The 24,182-nt window shown below is 44.2% G+C and overlaps 2 protein-coding genes and 1 long non-coding RNA gene across 4 annotated transcripts in view; 1 reads left to right on the plus strand and 2 right to left on the minus strand.

Annotated features, from left to right (window-relative positions):
• fbxo41 (F-box protein 41) overlaps positions 1–9,920 on the plus strand; it is a 32,165-nt gene extending 22,245 nt beyond the window's left edge. The window contains exons 7-14 of one of the 2 annotated variants that reach the window (XM_060047606.1): positions 698–936; positions 1,423–1,538; positions 2,149–2,301; positions 2,866–2,961; positions 3,422–3,540; positions 4,332–4,490; positions 5,645–5,745; positions 6,144–9,920. In XM_060047606.1, coding sequence (XP_059903589.1) covers positions 698–936; positions 1,423–1,538; positions 2,149–2,301; positions 2,866–2,961; positions 3,422–3,540; positions 4,332–4,490; positions 5,645–5,745; positions 6,144–6,206 — 1,046 coding nt within the window. In that variant the 3' untranslated portion in view covers positions 6,207–9,920. Of the gene's footprint in view, positions 1–697; positions 937–1,422; positions 1,539–2,148; positions 2,302–2,865; positions 2,962–3,421; positions 3,541–4,331; positions 4,491–5,644; positions 5,761–6,143 lie in introns of both variants that reach the window. The other variant, XM_060047604.1, reaches the window with a different exon arrangement.
• Positions 3,959–6,255, minus strand: LOC132454327 (uncharacterized). The gene is made up of 2 exons (XR_009524914.1): positions 6,114–6,255; positions 3,959–5,795 (listed from the first exon to the last, which is right to left on the minus strand). It is a non-coding gene; the product is annotated as an uncharacterized LOC132454327 (long non-coding RNA).
• A 1,355-nt stretch (positions 9,921–11,275) lies between the features above and the next one.
• On the minus strand, positions 11,276–23,550 carry smox (spermine oxidase). The gene is made up of 7 exons (XM_060047607.1): positions 23,391–23,550; positions 20,251–20,491; positions 17,955–18,181; positions 16,796–16,969; positions 15,002–15,869; positions 13,584–13,744; positions 11,276–12,112 (listed from the first exon to the last, which is right to left on the minus strand). The coding sequence occupies exons 2-7, from the start codon at positions 20,462–20,464 to the stop codon at positions 11,960–11,962; spliced, it is 1,797 nt and encodes a 598-aa protein (XP_059903590.1). The 5' UTR covers positions 20,465–20,491; positions 23,391–23,550; the 3' UTR covers positions 11,276–11,959.
• Between the last annotated feature and the right edge of the window lie 632 nt (positions 23,551–24,182).

Below are 24,182 nucleotides of genomic sequence, written 5' to 3' on the forward strand. Positions count from 1 at the left end.
CTCCCAATTAAATTGTTGACATCTCTAAACGAAAGCCGGAGACGCCATCATTAAATGTATTCGTTTTCGCGGTTATTCAGCTTCTTCTTCTCCTCCGGAAGAACACTACCGCATTGCATTGTGGTATACGGAGTAACAAGTAGGGAACATCGTATGTACACTCAAATTTTAGTGCATGAAATTAAGCACTGAGAACACCACTGCAAAATGGCGAGCACCCTATATAGTGCACTATATCCGTGATAGGGAATGATTTCGAACACGGCTATGAACAACACCGATGATCTCCGTCGATCTCCGTCATTCACTCTGCCTGAATCAGCGGGTTTGGGTCGTTAGATCGCCCTCTGGTGGACAATTATTATTATTTTTTAATATTCATTTATCGGCCATTATAATGCTGATACCGAATAGTTTGAAAAATGCCTAATATCGGCCGATAATATCGGCCTGCCGATATATCGGTCGGGCTCTAGATTCCCTTTAGTAGTTGGTACTCGAATACAGCCGATATATTACATAATTTTTTTTACAGTAACTAATTTGTCAGAGAAATCTGTCTTTCAGGCGATGCTGACAAAAACCACTGAACCAATCAGTGGTTTGTATTGGTGTCAATTGCATCATGGGTTTTAGGGTATTAAAACAAGTCAATTGAGCACTAAAGACCCCCCCTCCCTTCTCCTCCCCCCCACAGGGCGGTCGGAAGGCGGCTACAACCGGCCCTGCCGCCACGAGAGGAGCCCCGGCAAGTCCAACGAGGTGATCAGCCCGGAGATCCTGAAGATGCGGGCGGCCCTCTTCTGCATCTTCACCTACCTGGACACCAAGACCCTGCTGCAGGCCGCCGAGGTGTGCCGCGACTGGAGGTTCGTGGCGCGCCACCCGGCGGTGTGGACCCGCGTGCTGCTGGAGAACACCCGCATCTCTTCAAAGGTGAGGAGCCCGCTTCACGGGCCCCTCAAGGGGGCCCCGCTCCTTTGTGGGGGCCGACAGCTTCCTGGTTCTCCCTCAGTCGCTTTCCTCGTTATTGTCATTTTTTTAATGTCGATTTTTTAGGGATGATGAATTTCAATGTGTTATGTGGTATATAAAGAACAATCGGTTGATTCATGACTCGTGATTCTTAATGAATACTGCAGTCAAATTCTTCCTGGGGTCCACATGACACACATTCAACGAAAACAATGCGAAAACAAATGAAAACAGAAAATCTGTTAATTCAGTCAGCCAATCAATTAAATGAGACAAGACCACGACAACATAGTATAATACAAAAAATGCATACAGATACAATCTTCTTGGTAGAGATAGTTAGCAGTAAAGAAGTATTCTTCCATCAGTATCTACAGTGTTGATACTAAAGTCTTGTGTGATTTGGACTTGTGTTTTTGTGTGTGTCTGTTTGTGTCTCCCCATCAGTTCCTAGGCACCCTGTCCCAGTGGTGCACACAGACCCACTCTCTGATCCTGCAAAACCTCAAGCCCAGACCCAGGGGCAAGAAGGAGACCAAGGAGGAGTACCTGAAAAGCACACGGTAAGACCGGTTGCCCTAGACCTGGACCGGTCTGGTCTGAGCTGCGTGAATGTTCATGTCTGTCTTGGTTGGCTCTGACTGTGAGGCTGATTGTGATTATGTAAGTGTATTTTTCCTGAGATGCAAATGCAATTATTATTAAATATGTATGCATGTTAACATTCAATGTGCATGTATAAATAATAATAAGGTAAAACAGGTATAATAAGGTAAAATAGGTATTAATAGGTATAATGCATTGTTTAGTGAACCGGTGTTTGTGTATGCGCCTGCTCGTCTGTGTGTTATTCCTTCCATGTTTATGTACTTGTATGTTGCGTTGGGGGTGAGTGGGTGCTTGCGTGTCTGTGTGTGTGAGTTATTCATTGTGTGCGTGTATGTGTGCATGCGTGTGCGGCGGCGTGTGTGGGTTATTCCTTGTGTGGTGTGTTTTCTACATGTGTGGGTTATTCCTTGTGTGCGTGTATCTGTGTGTGTGCGTGTATGTGTGGTTGCATGTGTGGGTGATCCCCCGAGTGTGTGTGTGTGTGTTAACGGTGTGTGGCGGCGGTTGTGTGTGTCCTAACTCTGGTGTGTGCCCATGCATGCTCTCTCTGTTCCCCCCAATCAGAGGCAGTCTGGAGGACGGCCTGGAGGCCCTGCTCAAGGCCACAGGCAGCAACCTGCTGATCCTGAAGGTGTCTCACTGTCCCAACCTGCTGACCGACCGCTCCCTCTGGCTGGCCAGCTGCTACTGCAGAGCCCTGCAGGCTGTCACCTACAGGTGCGCTACTCCTCCTGATGTCCATTTATTCATCAGTCTGTCCCCACCCTGATTGAGCTGATGCTATTACACTGCATTGGACGACTTACATTATATTACGTAATACATCAATGCATCACATTAAATGATATTATGCAACGTTACTGCACTGCATATTATTCAATTACCACATATAAATAGACATGAATACATTACATTACAGCAGAATACATTTGACTACATCTCATATCATATAATATCACTAGTTGTTGGACCCACAGTAGATTGTGCCCCCATCAGGGTCAACTCTTCGTTTTATTCTGTCATGAAGCAGGCATCGGCCCCTTAGCTCATTCCAGGGGAAGTCGCAGCTAGCGTGAAAACACAGGGCATACAGTCACAGTAACTAACCCCGGCCTTCTGCGGTCCTTGGATCCATTTAACTCTCACACAATTGAGAACACATATTTTAGAAAGGTTGAGTGCTGAGCAATTCAGTACAGAAGATAACCACCTGCATAAGGCTGCCGTGAAGCATTCCTTGTATGGATGGGATGTTTAAACCCTCACCGTCCTTCCTACCAGGAGTGCCACCGACCCGGTGGGTCAGGAGGTGATCTGGGCTTTGGGAGCCGGCTGCAGAGACATCATCTCCCTGCAGGTGGCGCCACTACACCCATGGTGAGAGAAGGAGCAGAGACTGTAGCAGCGTGTAGCTGGGCCTGCCGCTGTTGCCTTTGATATTTCATGTGGATTCAACTGAAACAATACCATTGATGATGAATGATTTATTTGTGGAGGCGGGAGGTGCAGGTGTGACTATTGAATCAACTCTTTAGTTTGACATATCTGAGGTCCAACCAGATGATCCACCCAACTGTTATTATAACAATCATAACATTGATGTTTCCATTGTTGGTTGCAAATTCTGCAATTGAGTCATTTCTATTTTTAGCAAACGTTTAGCACAGAATACAGTTTCTTTTTTTCATGTGGGCAATTAGGGGTTTGGGGCATCTTGCAGTACCTTTAGTCATGGAGTCTAAAAAATGTGTCACGACACTGGGTCAACTGTAGTTGGTAAATGTATAAACAGTTATTCTACTCAAGTACATAATACACAGCCTGTGTTGTCTCCCAGCCAACAGCCGGCTCGCTTCAGCAACCGATGTCTTCAGACCATAGGACGGTGCTGGCCTCACCTCCGGGCTCTGGGCGTTGGCGGGGCCGGGTGTGGCATCCAGGGCCTGGCCTCTCTGGGTACGTGTCATCACTCTCATCACACAACTCGCTTCATGAAAAAATAAAAATAAAAGACAGCCCTCACTTCTAAGCCACAGTCAGAACAGTTGATGTATGAGTGTTGTTGGGATGCAGGATGATCAAAAAATATATGACTACCAGTAATAAAAATGCCTCTCAATCAATTTATAATGTTGACATTTTGCCCTACCTTTAACGGCGAAACGTCAACATTATCAGATAATTTATCAAAGTTTAAGCTTATTCGTGGTAGCTCTAACTGTTTAACTGTTTCAGTAGAATGCGTTGACATCCCTCACATTTAGTTTCATACTTCTGTGTTGATAATTAATGCATTGTAATAATTTGTTATTCATCCTTCAGCTTTTAATATTCAAAGGGACCATTATGAAACCATTGTCTTATGTGGTTTGCATTCATTCTTCACACATTTGTGTTTATTTTACACAGACAGGTCTAGTCAGTTCACAGTAAACCCTTGACTATCCTGCATCCAGTAAATTCAATGCAAAACCTATGCTATTTCATCCCTCATAATAACCTTGATTTACTCTCAAGTTAGAGACAAGCAAAGGTAATTGATCGACTGATTTTGCAAGATATTATACCGTCTAATGTCTTGCATTGAATTTGTAACAGCTTCTCACAAAAGGTATCGCTATTACACTTTTGAACATAATATCAAGATGATCAAATCATGATATTGGTTTTGGTTTCACTTTCACTCTTTTTACGTTCACTATCTCTCCCCCCACGTATCCTCCTCCCACGGCCCTCTCCCCCGACAGCCAGGAACTGCATGCGTCTGCAGGTGCTGGAGCTGGACCACGTCAGTGAGATCAACCAGGAGGTGGCTGCCGAGGTCTGCAGGGAGGGCCTCAAGGGCCTGGAGATGCTGGTCCTCACCTCCACGCCGGTCACGCCAAAGGCCCTACTGCACTTCAACAGTGAGTTGAATATGCTACTACTACTACTACTACTACCAATACTACTGCTGCCAATGCTACCAATACTACCAATACTGCTGCTACTACTACATAAACTACCGATACAACTACTACCACTAATACTACTACTACCACTGCTACTACTTCTACCAATACTACTACTACCAATACTACTACCACTACCAATACTACTGCTACTACTACTACCAATACTACTACCACTACCAATACTACTGCTACTACTACTACCAATACTACTACCACTACCAATACTACTGCTACTACTACTACCAATACTACTACCACTACCAATACTACTGCTACTACTACTACCAATACTACTACCACTACCAATACTACTGCTACTCCTACGACTACTACTACTACCAATACTACTACCACTACCAATACTACTGCTACTCCTACGACTACTACTACTACCAATACTACTACCACTACTAATACTACTGCTACTACTACTACTACCACTGCTACCAATACTGCTGCTACTACTACTACTACCAATAATACTACAACTACTACCAATAATACTACAACTACTACCAATACTACTACTACTACCAATACTACTACTACTACCAATACTACTACGACCACTGCTACCAATACTGCTGCTACTACTACTTAAACTACCAATACAACTAATACCACTACTACTACTAATACTACTACTGCTACTACTACCAATAATGCTACTACTACCACTACTACTACTATTACTACTACTACTACTGTAACCAATTCTACTACTACTACTACCACTGCTATTACGAAGGGAGATTTTATACTCTCTTTTGTACAAACTATGTTAAAGAAAACTCTGAGCTTTGCTTTTATTCCCACAGTGAATGCTAACTTATTCAAGGCAGGGTAGTCTATTGGTTCGGGTGATTGACTCCCAGTGAAAAGGCTCCAGATTCCCGCCCCAATGTCCCAGTCTATCTGTATGCATCTTTGAGCAAGAAGCCATAAACCCTACCTGCTCATTGGAGGTCTCTTTGGATGAAAGCTTTGCTAAATGCCTAATATGACTTATCATGAATAGCAGTAGCATTTAAGATTGCGCATTCTAATTAGATGAAATCTTCACATTCCCCGGTTTTCTTCCCACGCTGTCTTTTGTTGTCATGTAGGCGTGTGTCGTAACCTCAAGTCCATCGTGGTCCAGATCGGCATCGAAGACTACTTTGAAGATCCCAACAGCCCTGAGGCCAGGAAGCTGTTTGATGAGATGGTGAACAAGCTGCAGGTCACTTCACAGCCCTACCAATGACCCCCTTCGCGCTGGAGACAGGAGTTTAAGATCGTTACTTGGAGTAGTTCAGCATTTAGTTAAGGTTCAATGCATGGAAGCCATAAATAATTGTTTTGTTGATAAGTGGTTGCTTGATATCATACATACAGGGGCAGATAAAGCACTGACTAAGGAGAAATCCAACTTATCTTCAAATGATTCATATTTAGTTATTTTCCTTATGAAGTTTGTCGAACTTGATATGCTAGACTTGCTATGTAATTGCAATAATGAAATATCTAAACATAGCAATGATGAAATATTTCATACAATTGTTTTAACTTTGTATTAGTTTGGAAACACAACACCTTCTTCACGTCGACCCTGCTTCTTTTCAGGCCCTGAAGAAGAGACCGGGCTTCTCCAAGATTCTCCACGTTAAGGCAGACAGCCTATGCTAACACCTCCAGCTTCCCCTACAGGAAGGCAGTCAGCCTACGCCAACACCACTAGCGCCGCTGCAGGAGGGCAGACGGCCTACGCTCATACCCTTTAGCTCAGCTACGGGTCTCCACAAGGGACAAGCTTTGCTCCTTCTCCTCCTCGACCCCCAGATACACTCGTTGAGCCCGAGCCAATGAAGCTCAATCATCTCTCTAAAGAAAAGATCATCCAGAAACAACAGTGACCACAGACAAAATAAAAACTGAGAAACCAAACCAACAAAAAAAAGCTATCGCGCTAGCAACAGAAGACAGCACAGCCAGGGCCAACCGCGAGTCACGAACATTTTGGACAACAAACTGGAATCTGCCCTTCCCTCTTGGAAAATTCCGGCCTTTGTAGAAGTATTAGTCGCCAGGCTTAAGAACCACAGGTGTTTCCACACCGCACCCAACCAAGACTTTCAGAAGAAACCAAGTTCAATTCTAGCATGACTCTTACCGAGTCATCAACTGGTTTCACAGACGCATAACAACAGAGCAAGACTCAACATCTGGCAACGAGGCTTTGTGATTTCCCAAGAGAAACTATTGAGTCAATGTCATCATAACGCAACAAGGCGTTATCCTCGCGTGTTTGTCAGTATGATTGCCGATTTTGTTTGGATTGATTGATAGTCGGTGTACCTCAAGTTCACCAAATTAATAGCCAGATGATCAAAATTACCCGGCCTGTGCCACACCTGGTTCATTACAACAAGTATAGACAACTTTCGATAGGATGAACAGCTTCTGAAGCCGCTTCTGAAGCTACTTCTGAGGCACGGCGTGAGGAGCCAGGTTGAGCTTCCAGCACACTGACCGTCTTTATCCACAGCCCCTGTCGTCGCTGCATGGAATGGTTGCTATGGTAGCAATACATTTTTTTTTTTCTTCTTCAGCTGCCAATGTGTTCTGCTTTGCATATGTGTGGAGGTTTATTCTTTATTAGATCAGAAACCATCACCATACAGCGCCCCTTCACACACTGACTACCGCGTAGCAAGGAAAACATGAGCGTACGCCTGTGACGTTAAAGATGAGAAAGATCCAAAGAATAAATAGGTTGACACAAAAGGCGTTGGTTAAACCATTGATGGACCTGCTATGTTATTCTGAAAAGGTTTGGGTGTAGATGTATAGTTCCTTCCCCCCTCCCCCCGCACCCCCACTGCGTTCATTCATCTGTCCTAGCTTTTCTGTTTTGATGGTTTTTTGTCCTCTGATATGATCAAATATGCAGTATGTGATATCCTTGGAGCAGGGCTGCAAATCACATCAACGGCGCCCTTCACTGCGGTGGCAATACGCTCATTTGCTGTGTTTTCTCCAGTGTGCTATTCAAGTGAAATGAACGGCAATGTAATGAAAGGCATAGAGCAGAAACTAGTGGAAAACCAACAACAACAGTGTACTCGTTATCGAACCCATTTTATAATGAGCATCAAGAGGTCGCCCCTTCTTGTATTATACTGTATCACTATATACGCCATGCTGTTGTTCTACACTCTTACGGTGCCATCCTCACAGTGCTTTTTTTTTTTATGTGTGAGAGAAAGTGGTCTGTGAACATCCTCCAGTGCCATCTAATGGAGGTGTGTGTTAATGACCTACATTGGCTCGTGGCACTGGGAGCTGGCCCTCAAGACAGTCCACTTGCATGGATATAAATGTCAAATCCAAGCCATGTGAACTCATGTATCTCTATCGTGACTGCCTAAACCCCATCAGCATAGCCTAGCGTAACGTTCTAGCATTTCAATGAACGATTGTAGATACTAATTCCATGACTGGTGACTTGACTAACGGGATCAATTCTAAATCACTTGTTCTTCAAATATTAAGTACAATATCTTTATGTACAACGCCTTGTGACGATTTGTTTACCAGCTCTGGCCTGAAAGCTCATCTTCGGCCAACTGAAGGCTAAACTCTGGCCATTCCCCCAAACATGTCTGGTTAAAGTGTGTAGGAGAAGGTTCTAGATGCCAACAGAATATTGAGTTGAGTGCGCTCCAACGCATTACTTGTTAGCGTACCAAGTTAAAGTGTGAGGGTGGATTGGGTCGTTTTGGCTTTCGCCTTTTTAAAGTTTGTAAGGTTGTGGTGTGTGAGTCGTCGATACATTTCCAGTACGTTTGAGGTAGAAGAAAAAAGGCACAATTGTTTTTCGGAAAGGCTTTGACACACTCGGGAAAACACATTGCACTCGTTTCTTTTCTGGTTTCAGACAATCTTGCCTTCGCTACGACATAAAACTGTACATAAGTGGTTAGTTATGGAAAACTTAAACCTATGAGGTTTGTATTATATCAAAGTCATAAAAATGACCTTTTCCTAGGGATACAGTTTACAGATGCAGTCTGTAAGCAGCCTCTTCAAAGTGCAAAGAACAACAAACAAAATATATTATGTATTACGGTAGTGTTGACATTGCAGTTGTGAATTATAGATACTTTATATTAAATGTGCATCAGAGTCATATAGAGATCGAAATTATTTAAGGAAATGATAAAGATAATAATTCAGCTATTTATTTATTTATATATATAGGTATATATATATATATATATGTATACACAAAAAAAGAAGCAATGTCTATAATGTTGGCATGTTTGTGTTTAAGCATCAATCATTGAGTTGCCTTCTTTAAGTGTTCTGCTGTCGATGCCAGAGAAATGATTAGATGTTTAAAAGCTTTGATTGCTTGCAGGTTAACCCCATACGTCTTTCTTTAATCAAGTCTATTGTTGCACTAGTGAGAGAAAAAAAAAGAATATCAGATGTTTATTATTAGAGTGTTGTTTTAATGTTCAGATATATCTCGGTATTTTGACATAATGTGATGCACTTTTTTTTTTTCTAGAGCCTTCTATTGTCCATCGCTTGTTATCGCCAGTATACCTCGGTGATTTCTGTTTACAACGCGCCTTGTTATCTCGTCTATTATGTGGACGGGCCAGCGTGTTACGTCATGATCAGACTGAATTGAAAGTGAACGCCACGAGTGGATGATATGCACCATGTACAGATAAGCGTTGGTTTATAATGACGAATATGTGCGTGTATTCTTGATGCAAATCTGCTCCATTCCTCCGTCTCGGTCTTATCGCCCATCGCTCGGGACGATCCGATTCGAACCTCCGCCAACCGTTGCATTCAAGTGCTTTCATTATTTGGGGGTTTATTGCCAGAATGACCTTATGCTGATCTCTTCTCGTGACATACTTTTTTATTTTTGTGCAAGATTCACCAAATCATTGTGTTCCCTTTTTTATATGCATATTTTTTAAATTGATCATTTACTTTGCGAGTTGATTCAGAGCTTCGTTTAACAAACGCGTTCTTGTTTTGTAATTGCAGTATCTTCCATCGTTATCATGTTATTGTCTCTTTCATTACATACCTCTCTTAATATACTTCCTGTATGAACGATTGTACTCTGCCCGTTTTCTGACATACTGTATTTCACACATTACCTCAACACTTGTCTGGGCACACAAGTGTGCACTTTTCTTTCTTATTCATTCATCTAAAATGCATTCTATTCGACTGACTTTGTTCACTCTTATGAAACACAATGCTTTACTGTTCCCGTAGAGAAGCGGCGTTTTGAGAAACTGCAATAGGAAAAAAAGATTTGACTATTCCTCTTCATCCATTCCTTGTCATCAATAAAAGTGCTAAATTACAGTACCATATCTTGTTTTCTTTTCATGCTTAATGAGCTCAGTGCCTTATTTTTTATTGACGTATTCCGTTTTTGAAGTTGTCTATGTGGGGCTACTTTAGATAAGTAACACGTTTCAAGTTATTTGTTTTCATACAATAGTTTTATCAGTGCTTCCAGTGCTTTGAGCATTTAGCCCATTGTGGATATGAACACTTTGATGTTGGCTAAGTGTGTGTGTTTGTGTGTGTGTGTGTGTGTGTGTGTGTGCGCGCGTCTTGTAAGAAGCCTCTTATTCCTTGCCATTTTAACCTCTCTCTCCTTTGTCTAACACGCCTTACGGTTTCTCCAAAGATACAGAGAATTCTGTGGATGAGAGCAAACTATCTTCCAGACGGTGTAGTTAAATGTTAGTTTTATTCTATTAATGTGGATGATAGGCACATGCTTATTGATTACAAGGCTTTTGTCTGAAAAACTGAACCTTTCCAGTATGCATGTCATTAGTGCATTACTAATGCTTGTGTTTCACCTCAGCCACACAAAGGAGACCAGACAGCACTGTCCTTAAAGCACAGGTAATTACCATCTTAGCCCAAACTTACTTAAATTGTCAACCAGGTTTATCCAGGTCTGACGAGGCAACCACTCTATCAGGCTAGATTCATTGTTAATTGTACAGTATGGTGGCCTGCAAACTTAATACAACTTAAACCATACTTCTTTTTTCTCACATAACATATATCTTGATCTAGCTAATATCCAAGAATTGAACTCAGATCCTGTGTGGGGTAGAACAAAGTTTGCCACGGCTGTGTTATGTGCTTCCAGTGTTTCTTGGCCAACTATACATGCTTTACATACTGCTACGAGTTCCCCTTCAGAAAGGGTGTTTAGTTCAGGGGGAGACATTATCACATCATCACATGTTAGTATCAGGGCTCATTTTGAGGCATCATTCCTCACTGATGCCTCAAAATGTTGACAGACTTCTTCTATTGAATGTGGTATACATTTTAATAAGCATCTACATCTCATCCTACACACAGAAAAATATATATTTCAAAAGGTTAAAGGTCAATTGTTTTGGAAGACAAGAGACTGAAGTTGATCAATCTTATGTTCAGTGTCTGATTTATGAACCTGTTGCACTTAGGCTAAAAACAGGAGGGTTCCCTTTCCATTGTCAAGGATGATGTTCCAGTACTATGCCAGGCCAGAACTATGCTAGGCACCATCAAATTTGGTGTTGCATTTCGTGCTGTATCAGGTAAATGAGTGGAATAATAATTTGTATTGAAAAGAAATCTTGAGAGAATCGTTATTTCATTCAGATGTGAGCTTCCGTTCATTAACCTGGAACATAATTAATGACAGGTAAAATTGTTACATCTTTTATTATTGGTATAGACATGGAAAATATAGGTAGATTTCTATAGGCAGAGTATTATTTGTTCTTTACTGCATTAATCTTGTTACAAGTCAAAAGGAGAAAATCAATGGTACATGAATGACTGTCACATTAATGCATTGAACTGGATTTGCTTTACCTTCTGTAGACATGTCTGTTCTCCCAACTGTTTTAAAAAAAGGCATACTTTTTCAACAACGGATGAACATGTGGAACCGAAGTATAACGTAATGTAACTACTGATATGTCTGAACAAATATTACTTCGGACCATATGACAACATTTATTAAGATTGTTAAGTGTTCTTCCTTTTAATCAGAATTCTCATCATTCAGAATCAGATTAGATACAGAAGGCACTTACAAAAAATAAGTTAAATCCTAAATGCTGTTATTATAAACATTATGACATCGATGATTAAAAAAAGAATGATAAGACAAAATATTGACAGCACCCACGGAAACTTAATACACGTCAAGTAAAACTGTATGTTTTATTCTACAGTACATTTGAAGTTAGACTTAATTTATACTATGTAATGCCCCCAGATTGATTGTAAGATGTATAACTTTTCGTCCAAACATACAAAAAATCGGACATCACAATTTAATTTGTGTGTTCATCACTAGTCAGTGGTTCTGGTTTGTCGGTTTACACGTTAGGCGTTGTGGTTTTAGCACTGTGCAAATCCTGGTACATCTCTACCAGGCGATTGGCCTCTCTTTGGCCTGACAGCAAAGCACCATGGGTAGTGGAATAGTATTTCCTGTGGGTGGCCTCCCCAGCAAACAAGACCTGGAGAGGCTGTTTGGAAAACATCACACAGACAATAAATAGATTGAGAAACCACACACAAAACACTTTTTACTGTGTGCCTGCCCCTCACTGTATGCTGACTATCGCCGATACTAGAGTAACAGTCATGTGTTTTATGGCAGTGTAACATGGTATGCATGTGATAATGGTATATGTGTTTGCTTGTTGTGAATCAAATGAGGGATGTCTCTTTAACAGCAAGAAGTACACGCAGACCCCCGATATATCCCCTCTCTCTCACACCAACACAGACGCCAACACACACTCACACACGCACATACGCAAGCACACACGCACACTGTGGTGTCAGAGTGCCTCAGGTTTCAAGGTCTAGTCCCTTGGCTGGAACCACAACTTGGGGACAAGCTGTACCGTCTCCCGGGGTCACAGAATGTGAGCTGTAAACAACCACATGTAAACCCACCAGATCAGGGAAAACACTCACTATCGCTGGGCCGTCAGCTGAGAGGCAGACAGTTCCAGTGCAACATATCCGATCTATCCGGTTTCGCTTGGCTTCGTCTTTACGGAGATACTTCGAAACCGGATAGATCGAAACCGTAACGGTTTCGCCCGTTTCGGCTTTGTGTGGACGGGGCCATAGTTTACATAGTTGCTAGATACACACCTTGTTTTTCTGTATTTTCTGTAGTTGAAGGGCAATTAATGAACATGTGTTTTCCATAGTTGACATTTTAGTCATGTAATTTATCCTATTCTATCATGATGTTAAAACTCAAAGCTCAGGATTGTTGATATTGAGGCCGGTTCTAAGCCCATTTTATTCTGAACGCATATAACCAGAGCTGGAGAGATAGCAGAGGCCTCAGGGGATCTTGAATCTGTTCTGCATTCTGCCAGACAGAGATACATAATATGTTCTGTGTGGTGCCCTTTCTCTTACTCACAAACACACACACACTTACTCAAACTCACACATGCTCTTGTCTCGCTCTCTCACACACAAAAACACACACACAAACACACACACACAGACAAACAGACACATTGTCTCCCTCTTCCATACACAAACACACACACAAACAGTGTGTCTCTCACACACACTCTCCCCTCTCTCTCTCTCTCTCTCTCTCTCTCTCTCTCTCTCTCTCTCTGTCTTCTCCCTTTCTTTCCTCCTCCCTCTCTCTCTCTTAGAGGAGGGAAAGACTCTGTCTCCCTCTTTCTCTCCCCCCTCTCTCCATCAATCTGCTTCTATCCCTCCTCTCTCTGCTCCCCCCTTTCTCTATTCTCTCTCTCTTTCACTCTCAGCCTAAATCCCCTGCTATCTGTTCTCTCCCCCTCTCCTCTCTCTTCCTACTCCCCCTGTCATCTCCCCCTCTCTCTCTCTCTCTCTCTCTCTCTCTCTCTCTCTCTCTCTCTCTCTCTCTCTCTCTCTCTCTCTCTCTCTCTCTCTCTCTCTCTCTCTCTTCTCTCTCTCTCTTCTCTCTCTCTCTCTCACCGGGGCCTTGGTGCTGTCAGCGCAGGGTAGGGGCGTGGCTAGCCTCTCGAAGTCCCCCCCGCTGGAGCCCACCCTGGTGAAGGAGTAGGACCCCCGGATGTAGGGGTTGCTGCCCCAGGAGGAGCGCAGGATCCGCCTGGGTTTGGGAATGTCTGGGTTTCCTGGAGGGAGAGACGGGAACACACCACACGGGGATAAATACATTGGGAGGTTATGTGGCTAACACACACAAGCTGCGTGGCTAACACACACTTTGGTACAAGTCTTGTACCAAAGTCTTTTGGTACAAGACTTTGTCATTTTTTTTTACCTCATTCAAATTTCAGTTTGCAAAAACAATAGTCTGTCATGACACACCATTTCCTGCGTATGCCAAAGCTTTGTGACCAAAAAAATCCAAATATTGCCATCATGTGAATATGGAGTTTGCCATCGTGTGAACGCTCCCTAATCTGTCTCCAGTGGGCTATACGATCGGAGATGAACAGCTGGGGGGATTCCTTAGGCCTCTATAATGTAGAGAGTTGAGAGACACCGACGTTCCCCAATCTTGGCATTGTGCTACTAGTGGAAATCTAAATAAACCCTGGTCGACCAGGGACGATCTCCTTAGGTTAAGTCAATAGAATCCATCTAATGACTCATTCCACTAGAGTCTGTGGCGGTTGTTTACAGGTCTCCAACAGCCTTGGGTGAGAACTGTTCGCCCACACAGCTCGCCTCGACGTGACTGGGGGGGGGATGCCATCCAAGTCACGGGGCTCGTAGGTCCCTGGTTCCTGGCCAGAGGCTCCACAGGGATGAATGGAAGTCATTGATGCGGGACGGTGGTCGGTCGGGTTTGCTCGGTAGTTTACTGGTTACAACCGGGGGAAGTGCGTGCCTTACGACGAGGAATAGAGTCGACGCCACTATTCTCAAGGTATGCTTTAACACAAGCGAAAAAAAAGCACTCAACTGAAACGTTATCTACTGCCTGCATTGGAGAACTGAATTGGAGAAACTACTACGAGACCAGACGCAGAGTCGCCTCCCCTTAAACTCTACGCAATGTACAAGTCCATTATATCGGTTCATCACCTCATAGAGATCTTTCCCCGCGGGAAACTAATATGGCATTGTGCGTGCGTGTGTGTGTGTGTGTGTGCGCCTATTTGCGTGTGCCTGTGTGTGTGGGTGTGCGTGCACCAGATGTGTGCTTGCGTGTTCGTGCATGCGTGTGCGTGCGTGAGCCTGTGTGCGTGTGCACACGCGTGTTCGCGCATGCGTGCGCGCGTGTATGTGCACAATCGATGTGCTCGCCTTTTTCGTGCATGCGTGTGTCCCTGTGCCTGCATGTGCTTGTCTGCGTGTGCCTGTGTGTGTGTGTGTGTGTGTGTCTGTGCGTGCGCGCGCGCTCGCGCGTCCCTCGGGCCGACCTGTGAAGCGGCGCAGCAGCTCGGTGCAGGTCTCGGCCACCGTGTCGTCGTCGTAGCGCTCCATGAGCAGCGCCTCCTCGCCGCAGATCCAGCCGTTGAGCACGTGGCCGTAGCGCTGCGGCGGGTACAGCACGTCGAACGAGCAGATCTTCTTGTACCACTGCTCCTCCGGGAGCGCCGGCCGCCGGCCCTCCCCCGCCTCCTCCCCCTCCTCCTCCCCCGCCTCCTCCTCCCCCGCCCCCTTCTTCTCCCCCTCCCCCTGCCCCCCCTCCTCCTCCTCCTCCCACACCAGCTGGATGCTGTTGCACTCGGGGCTCCAGAAGGGCTGGGCGTACTCCAGGAAGATCTTGTTGGTGGTGCTGATGCCCAGCTTCTCGATGGCCAACACCTTCTCCTCGGGCAGCGGCGGCGAGAACAGCGCCTCGTGCCGGTCCTTCAGCACGCCCAGCGACGCCGTGACGATCACGTGGTCGGCCGTCAGCCACTCCTCGTCCTCGCACTCCACTCGCACCGCCCGCCCGGCGCCCAGGATGAGCCGGTCGCCCGCGGTGTTGCGGTCGTTTTCGTTGTGGTCGCCGTCGCGGCCGCGGCGACCGTCGTCACGGCCGCCCTCCCCCCGCGTCCGGTTGCCCCCGCCGCCCCCCCGGCGCTGATGCGTCTGCCCCTGGGCCGAGGCGGTCCAGTGGACGCAGCGGACGGCCTTCCCCAGGGAGACGTTCCGGGGCGGGATGTCCCGCGCCAGGATGTCCACGATCTTCATGAAGCCGCCCGGGATGACGTGGTGGGCGCCGGGGATCTCCGTCCACTCGCCGAACTCGCTCAGGGACACCTCGTCCATGCTGGGGGAGCTGCTCTCACAGCTCTCCACCTGGGGGGCACAGTGGGCGGCGGTGAGGCTGGTGGCGACCGGAGCCGTAAGCGGGCGGATTCCTGACCGGGAAGGATCTTTAACCACGAGGTACAGCGAGGTGGTTAATGGGTTACTCATTGTAAAGGGTAAACCGTTTCTAAAAGTCAGACAAAGGGTATATTATCCTACTTTAACATGGGTGTTATATATTCAGTATATATATATATATATTTGTGATAAAATAGGATAGTATTCAAAATGAGTTACTTATGTCAATAAATGCTGCATATTATATACATGTAATATATACTATAACAGGGAATTAATATTCATACGAAGAAATGTTTCAAATATCTATTGACTATTTAAATGACCTTAAGTTTTGCATTATCAGTAGGTGTACTAGTATAAAACTTTCTGTAGCAGGACTTTATGGTGTTGTGCTAAAACTAGAGTCAAAGATGAGCTACGAGGAGCTAGATTAGGGGGCTACAGTATCTATTGTCCGACAGAAATGACTGAGTGACTCACCATAGTGTGCAAAGCAGTTCCTGATGTTATGCCGACAGAAGTGCACACAAACATTCATGCACACACACAAGCACAACGAAAGGCATGCACTCACATGCACCCTTATATCATTATATTTAATGCACTTAGTGTAAGGCGCTTTGGATTAAAGCTTCAAGAAATAAATGTAATGAAATTGAATGCAAAGATGCACACACAAACACAAACAACCACAGCACACTCTTACACATACAAACACATGAAGACCCTCAGGGGGGAACACACACACACACACACACACACACACACACACACACACACACACACACACACACACACACACACTCACTCAGCAGACTCTCACACATGCAAACACATGAAGGGCCTCATGGGCACACACACACACACACACACACACACACACACACGCATACTTTGAGGTACTGCTGCAGCAGGGAGAGTTTGAGCTTCTTGACGGCGTCTGAGTCGTCGGGGTCTGACGTGATGCGCTGGCGCATGTAGTCCCGTGTGAACACGCCCACGCTGTTCTGGCTCTCAGCACACACCGGCTTCCCGTTCTGGTAGAACTCCTGTGTCAGCTTAAACACCTGGGCAGGTAGAGAACGGCAGAACACTTGAGATGGATGGCTCAGGAGGGATTAGCCAAATATACAGGATATACATTTTAAGATTGGGGGCGTTTTATCCTGATGGTTCATGTCCTTCCTTTGTGTACGCACCCTTCACAGGAAAATAAAGTGTGTGTGTGTCTTTATAAAGCCAGCGTGCCACCACTTACCTTGTGTACTGATTCCAATATCTACTCTAGGTTATTTTTGTGTGGGCTGCACTTGAATTTTTTTTGTCCTTCCTCCAATTTTGAAGCTTTGAAAGTTCTTGGGTGTTCAGAAGGTCGCTCAGGATAAAAGCATCCATAAAAGCCTAAATGAGTCAATGAAAACTATCACTGCATGTGGCTGTACCTCCAACCCCCTTACCCTCCACCACCTCTGTAACATCCACCACCTTCAGCCATCCCTAACCGCCTCTGTTCATACCCCCTTCTGCTCCTAGACTCCACCTCATACCCTCCATCACCTCCACCTCCTCCTACCCTCATCCACCACCTCCTCCTCCTCCTCCTCTTACCCTCATCCACCACCTCCTCCTCCTCCCCTCATCCCCCACCTCCTCCTCCTCCTTCTCTCCACCACCTCCTCCTCCTCCTCCTCCTCCTCCCCTCATCCCCCACCTCCTCCTCCTCCTCCTCCTTCTCTCCACCACCTCCTCCTCCTCCTCCTCCCCCACCTCCTCCTCCTCCTCCTCTTACCCTCATCCACCACCTCCTCCTCCTCCTCCTCCTCCTCTTACCTTCATCCCCCACCTCCTTCTCCTCCTACCTTCATCCACCTCCTCCTCCTCCTCCTCCCCTCATCCACCACCTCCTCCTCCTCCTCTCCACCACCTCCTCCTCCTCCTCCTCCACCTCCTCCTCCTCCTCCTCCTCCTCCCCTCATCCACCTCCTCCTCCTCCACCTCCTCCTCCTCCTCCTCCTCCCCTCATCCACCCCCTCCCCCTCCTCCTACCCTCACCTCGTTGTACAGGTCGCTGAACTCCTCCACCAGGTCTTTGGGGATCCGGCGGCCCCTGTCGGTCCGGTAGTGGGCCACGCCGTTCTTGCCGTAGAGGCTGATGCGTCCCACGCTGCGCTCGCTGTCCGTGGTGTGCTCCAGCAGCCGGTGCTCCTGGGCCAGGTGGTACACGGGGTTCCCGTTGGTGCCATGGATCCAGGTGGCCCCGAGCTCGAGGCTGGCTGTACCTGGAGGCCAGCAAACACAGCAGGCGGTCTGGTGAAGCTGAAGTCACACTACCCCCCACGTTGGGGGGCCATGGGGCCTTTACGTAGTAGAACTATTCACACATGTACAATAGTAACTTATGAAACGTCTGTACTTCCAGCTCATGGAGCTCAATTACAATTTTTTCTACTAATTTACAGATCTTTGATTTACATATTTACTAATGTGATAGCACAAACACTGGCTCTAAATATACACGTGCAGCTTCCTGTATACATTCACAACTCTCTGTGCGCATTTAGAGATTATTTTACACATTTACAAAGCTGATGACGCACACACACGGAATGAGATATAGGAATGACTTTGACCAAAAAGCAATTGGTGGAGGCCTTCCTTGTCAGAGAAGGGTGATGTGCTTCTTAGTTATGGGAGGGAGTAGTCAGAGAAATATAATTGAGGGTCATTAGACAAATATCTTTGGGAAATTATTTTTAGATAATCTCTAAAGCATGTATGAAAGAGACTACTGAGGTTATGTAATATGACCCGTTTACATAACTGGCATAAATCTGGTGCACAACAGTGATTCATTCATAATAAAGCGCCATTGTGAATTGCATTTGTGTTTTCATTTTAATTTTTGTGATATAAATGGGAATTTCAGGAGTGCAAGAAGAGTACACCCTGCATGTATAAACATTTTGTATTCATAATGTAATAAATGACCCTCTTTGTTTCGTCAAATTTTGTGAATCAAAGTTCATCAAAGGCTTTTCAACAAGCTGTGATTTACTGACACGGCAGGGTCTGAGAGGATTCTTATTTTGGGCTTTGTTTATTGGGTTTTCCGAACGTAACAATGGCCATCAAGGACTTTAGAGCAGAAGGGTTTCCCAGAGTCTGGAAAACCCACTAGGGTTTTCCTGGAACAGAGACTGCATTCCAGATGAGTACCGTTGAGTATGTTTATTTCAAGGAGAAATAATGTTGTTTTTTCAAGAAGACTAGAAAATGAAATAATATTGTTGGCTCATGTAAATGTGACTTGGATCCATTGGAAAATGCTTTGAATGGCCTGTGTTCATCCTGATAATCTCAATCACGCATGACCATGACATGCATGTAATATAACTCTACATACAAATGAGATGTAGTGATACAAATACAAATACAGAAATTTGATTGTATTTAAGCATGCACAGAATGATACATCGAACACGCAATGCAAAAGACAACTCAACAGCCTCGGGGAACCAATACATTAGTGTTGATGAGCACATCACATCATTCATAGACTTCAGTGTGCATCTTATCTCTGAACGTTAACGACTAGTAGGATGCAAATTAGCATAGATCAATGCATAGAATGGATCATACGTATGCAAAATATAATAGAAAACCTAATTGGATCAAGGTATCTGAAAATCCTTCTAGTGAGCAAGTTCCTCAACTTTAAACTATATTCTGATCAATAATTAGACAAAAGTACAAAATGACTGCTCAACCATGACACATCGGTTGATCATAGTGGTCTTACTAGGCACCTAAGATCTTGCCTTCCTTCCTTATCATGTCTGAAAGGAAGGCAAATCATAATAAAAACTGTTAGGAAAACCACCCTATTAATAACAAGATTTGATACTTTATTAATGCCAGATCAGGGGAAATGTGTGTGTGACAGCAGAAGTATTAGGATACTAACAATTCGACATCAAGAAAAAATATCAAGTAAGAATCTGCTAAAATTCTACAAAACAACAATTCTCCAAAAAGTATAGACACAGTCTGCTTAGTGGAAATTTGCGACTGCAGAACGTAAACGTCCAAATCTCGTCTAAATCGCTTGTTTATTTACGTCGGGAGTTTGTGTGAAAGAGCTTTAGGCTGCAGTTCTTTTAATACATGACCCATCAGTCACAGCAGAAGGATCACATACGGTATTCTATTGGCCTATCCTATTGGTCGCTGATTTTCCCAAGCATCCGCCCAACATAAAAAATAAAACATCACGGATCTTCCTAGCATGACATTTAACGCTTCAGTGTGGGAAAAAAGCTCCGTAGGGCAAAAGGTCCTCTGGGCTCACCGTGCTGTATGCTCTGCACTCTCCCCCCGACGCGGTGGGACGCGTCAAGGAGCCTGACGTCCGTGAAGCCGGCGTCCAGCAGGGTCTTGGTCGCAGCGAGTCCGGCTAGGCCAGCGCCGATCACCACTATCCGAGGCTGCCGATGAGGAGGTCGTCGTGGGCCACTACTATGAGAATCATCAGTGCTGTCTGACGATATTTCACAACTTTGCATGCCGTATGAGCTCTTCTTCTAGGCAGTCTGGGGAGGGGGGGGGAGAAGATGTTGGTTATAGTACAGATAGAGAGAGAGAGACATTGACTGGTTGAGGCTCTTTCTAGCTGGAATGCTTCCCACCTGTGCAGGGTTACTTGTGAGATTTATTTTACAGCATACTATTGAGACTTCCATACATTTTTAGGACGTCAATTCGATTTGCTGGATTTGGTGACAAAAACCTGTGCTGCTGTTACACCTCAACGTACCCTAAGGGGTGAATTAAGAAATCTATCTACCTACCCACTTTAGTGTTATCCAACGGAGAAATGGACTGCTGCTTCACTACTATCTGTGTGTGTGTGTGTGTGTGTGTGTGTGTGTGTGTGTGTGTGTGTGTGTGTGTGTGTGTGTGTGTGTGTGTGTGTGTGTGTGTGTGTGTGTATGTGTGGTTATTCAGGAACAAATATAATAACATCAGTAATAACAATAATTTGTTGAAATATCGTTCTCTGCTTCTGTTTGAGAACTCAATTCTGGCCAATGAGTGAAGGCCCCCTTTTCACCTGGTCTGCATACAGAAAAATAAACGGATACATTCTTAATCGATTGTGCCGTATAATCCTACACTGCGTTTTGTTTTGTTCTGGTGTGCTTGTACGCATCTGTGCATACAGTACATCTGCCTGTTTATGTGAACCCTTCGCCGCAGCCCAAAGTGCCCTCGGGGGGACGACAATGGACATTAGACGTAAACTATGAGGGACAGCTGCGTGTCAAACCAAAACACTAGAGTACAACCTCCTCAGTGAGCCTAGCTTATGATGTAACATTGAAGAACACGAGTCATGGTATTTACATGACGCATACACACACAAAAACACACTTTTCTCTGTGCCCCATGAAAAATGCCTGTTGAGTGTGTGAGGGAGATACTACTCTACCCTCCTTTCGTTATGTAATGTATCAGACAAGACACATGCACACACACACATACACAAACAAGCACCAATAACCGCACACCGTAATCTGAGCGATCTTTTATAGTACATCGAAACCCCAGCCCAACCTCATGTTCGAGCCACAGATGTTGGGCCACCCAACATCTGTTCCACCATTTCATCAAGGTGCATGTGTCTGTATGCGTTCTATTGTTGTCCCAATTCGGAGATTTTTGTGTCATTTTGTGTCTAGAGTGTGCCTAACGGTTTTCATACAATATAAATGTAGAGAGAGAAAAAAACCCTCAGGATATTCAAGATACGGGACACGAAAACAAGGGATGTGTTTATACAGGTGAAAATATCTATTCTTTATTAATTTCTGTCTTCACTCTCTGCATTTAGAAACAGATACTTTACTACTAGATACTTTATACTAATATTATTATTATTATTATTATTATTATTATTATTATTATAACTATGCAGTAAAGCAATTTTTTACTATTCATGGCCTGCAGAGAAAGACATTCAGCATAATCCATCTGCATACTCAGACTGGCTGTACACAAATTCAAGGTAACCCAGGGTCGACATGAGCCGAGCCAAAACAAACTGTGCTGTAAAATCCACTCCTCTTCCTCAACTCCTTCTGCTTCCTCACTATTCCCCACTATTCTCCATCCCCCTGTTTATAGATCTGTGGCGGCTCAGGGCCCAGTAGCCAAACGCTAATGTCACCAATTCCCACTCTTCATCCAATACAGATTATGAGGCGTGCTGGGGTGGGAAAACGGGGCTTAGATGTAACAACTGACCTAGAAATGGCAACCTACATACATCTCACACTGTGGTGAGCAATGGGACAAAACGTCCCTGTTCGAACACGCTCTCTGACTGTACCCTGACATAACATAGTCTGTATCCATATCTATAAGAGTTACTGATTGTATCTTCCATCAACCGCAGTGGAGTCTTTTGTTCCACAGATCAGACGTCCTACAGCCCTACTGTGGTTTGGAGCGTTATCACTGCCGGTTAATACAGTTACGTTAGGCCTATCTATACAAATACAGTAGGCTACACACGAGATGGCCTTAACAATTCGGAAGAATGCTATTTTTTTTAGATATAGAAATTGAGACATGAAGCTGGTAGGAATTGTTCCGGTAATGAAAATATTTCAAATTATCTTGGTGAGTGCTGCGATTGCTATCAGTTGTGATCATGGTAAACAGTGAAGAAAACGGGTGACACATATTTTAAACGGGTCCTATAGAAAAACGTGTCTTTGGTGCTTTTCCGTTATTTGTTGAAATAGTTTTCTGATTTCCAATATTTTAGGATGATATGCATATTTAATTATGTTTTGTTATTCCTTTTATTCTTGCATGGTTGTCATCGTGCTCTGTGTGTATACTAAGGTGAATTTGTGCTTTACAGTCTAAATAAAGCTGTTCCTGTGGTCCTGATGGTGCCACGTAATGAAGTTTGGATGCCAAAGCAGCAGCACGAGAGGACGTTGAAAATCAATACAAAACCCCGACCTTCTGACAGCCGGCTCATGATAACGTAATACATGAATGCAACATGAAATCAGGGTAAAATCCCCCCCAAAATCACTCCTGTATATTAGTTAAGGCCTAAGATCCAAAAAAAAGCTACTGTCACAGTCGTAAGAGTAACTGTTAGGGGTTGTTTTCTTTTAACAAAGATGTACAGGTCGTACGATCCCATTTTATATTTAATCTAATGTTACAATTTCGTTCATAAATTCTCAAATTAGTTTAATATCTGACTACAATACACAGTCTACTCTTGCTCTGGGAATCGTAACTTAATCATAACTTAAGCATCGTTCAATTCACACCAAAGACGGAATCCCCTCTTTCTTTAACCTAAATAACGTTTATGTGTCCAGAATCGTGATGTCTCGTTCCACCACTTAGTTAAATTCAATTTTGCTATCAGGAGCTATAGATAGAGTTTGAATTTGTAGATACCTGATTCCGTTGGGCTTCAGTTTTAGAAAACCTCAGTACTGCGCTTGGCTTTGTGTTTTCCTCGGAGCACCGGTGCAGCTTTGTGTTTATTATGCGTCTCGGTCTTGGAACCAGAAGCAGCCAGTTTGCCATGGCCGCTGCTACCTCTACATTAATAAACATGAGACCGCTGACGTGGAATGACTCAAACCCCGCCCACTGGGGGGGACTCTCGATGATGATTGGTAATTGTTTGCCTACAGGCGGAGTTTGTAGACTGAATTAATGTTGTTTTATTAATTTTCCATCTGCCTTTTAATGTAAACATTTGACGTAAAAGCCCCCGAAAATAACAACGAGGTGACAAATTTTTGAACCGATTTCATAAATCTATTGAACGAATGATTGACAAATTATACAATTTTTATTATTGTTAGTATTATTATCATTAATAATATGACTAGTAGTATTAATACTATATATTTTACGTCAAAATCAAATCAACGTCGTTACCTGCGTCGTTAACGTCTGCATGTCCGAGCATGCCTTAACATTGAAACAAATAAAGATCAGGATAGGCCTACCCTGAAAGATAAACAGCCGTGCTGGTGTTTTCTTTTAGTTTCGTTTTAATGCTTTATGCGTGCAATCAAATCACTCCTAGCAACTGAGATTATTTTGACTAAGCAGAGGTTTAATGGTTTTAGTCTATGTGCCCCTCCCATATAAGGCATTGTGGTGTACCTCTCATGTGTCATGAGGGATTGTTTGACTATAAGCCAATAATAACTAAGTTGATCTCAGGTCAGCAGT

Source organism: Gadus macrocephalus, chromosome 3 (assembly GCF_031168955.1).
Source record: "Gadus macrocephalus chromosome 3, ASM3116895v1".
Classification (NCBI taxonomy): domain Eukaryota; kingdom Metazoa; phylum Chordata; class Actinopteri; order Gadiformes; family Gadidae; genus Gadus; species Gadus macrocephalus.

Coding starts and splice junctions, on each gene's coding strand:
- smox (XM_060047607.1), bottom strand. CDS start 20,464: ATGCAAAGTTGTGAAATATCGTCAGACAGCACTGATGATTCTCATAGT. Junction 16,970..17,954: donor TCAGCGACCTGTACAACGAG/GTGAGGGTAGGA, acceptor CTACCTGCCCAG/GTGTTTAAGCTGACACAGGA. Junction 13,745..15,001: donor GCTGCTGCGCCGCTTCACAG/GTCGGCCCGAGG, acceptor CTCTCCCTCCAG/GAAACCCAGACATTCCCAAA.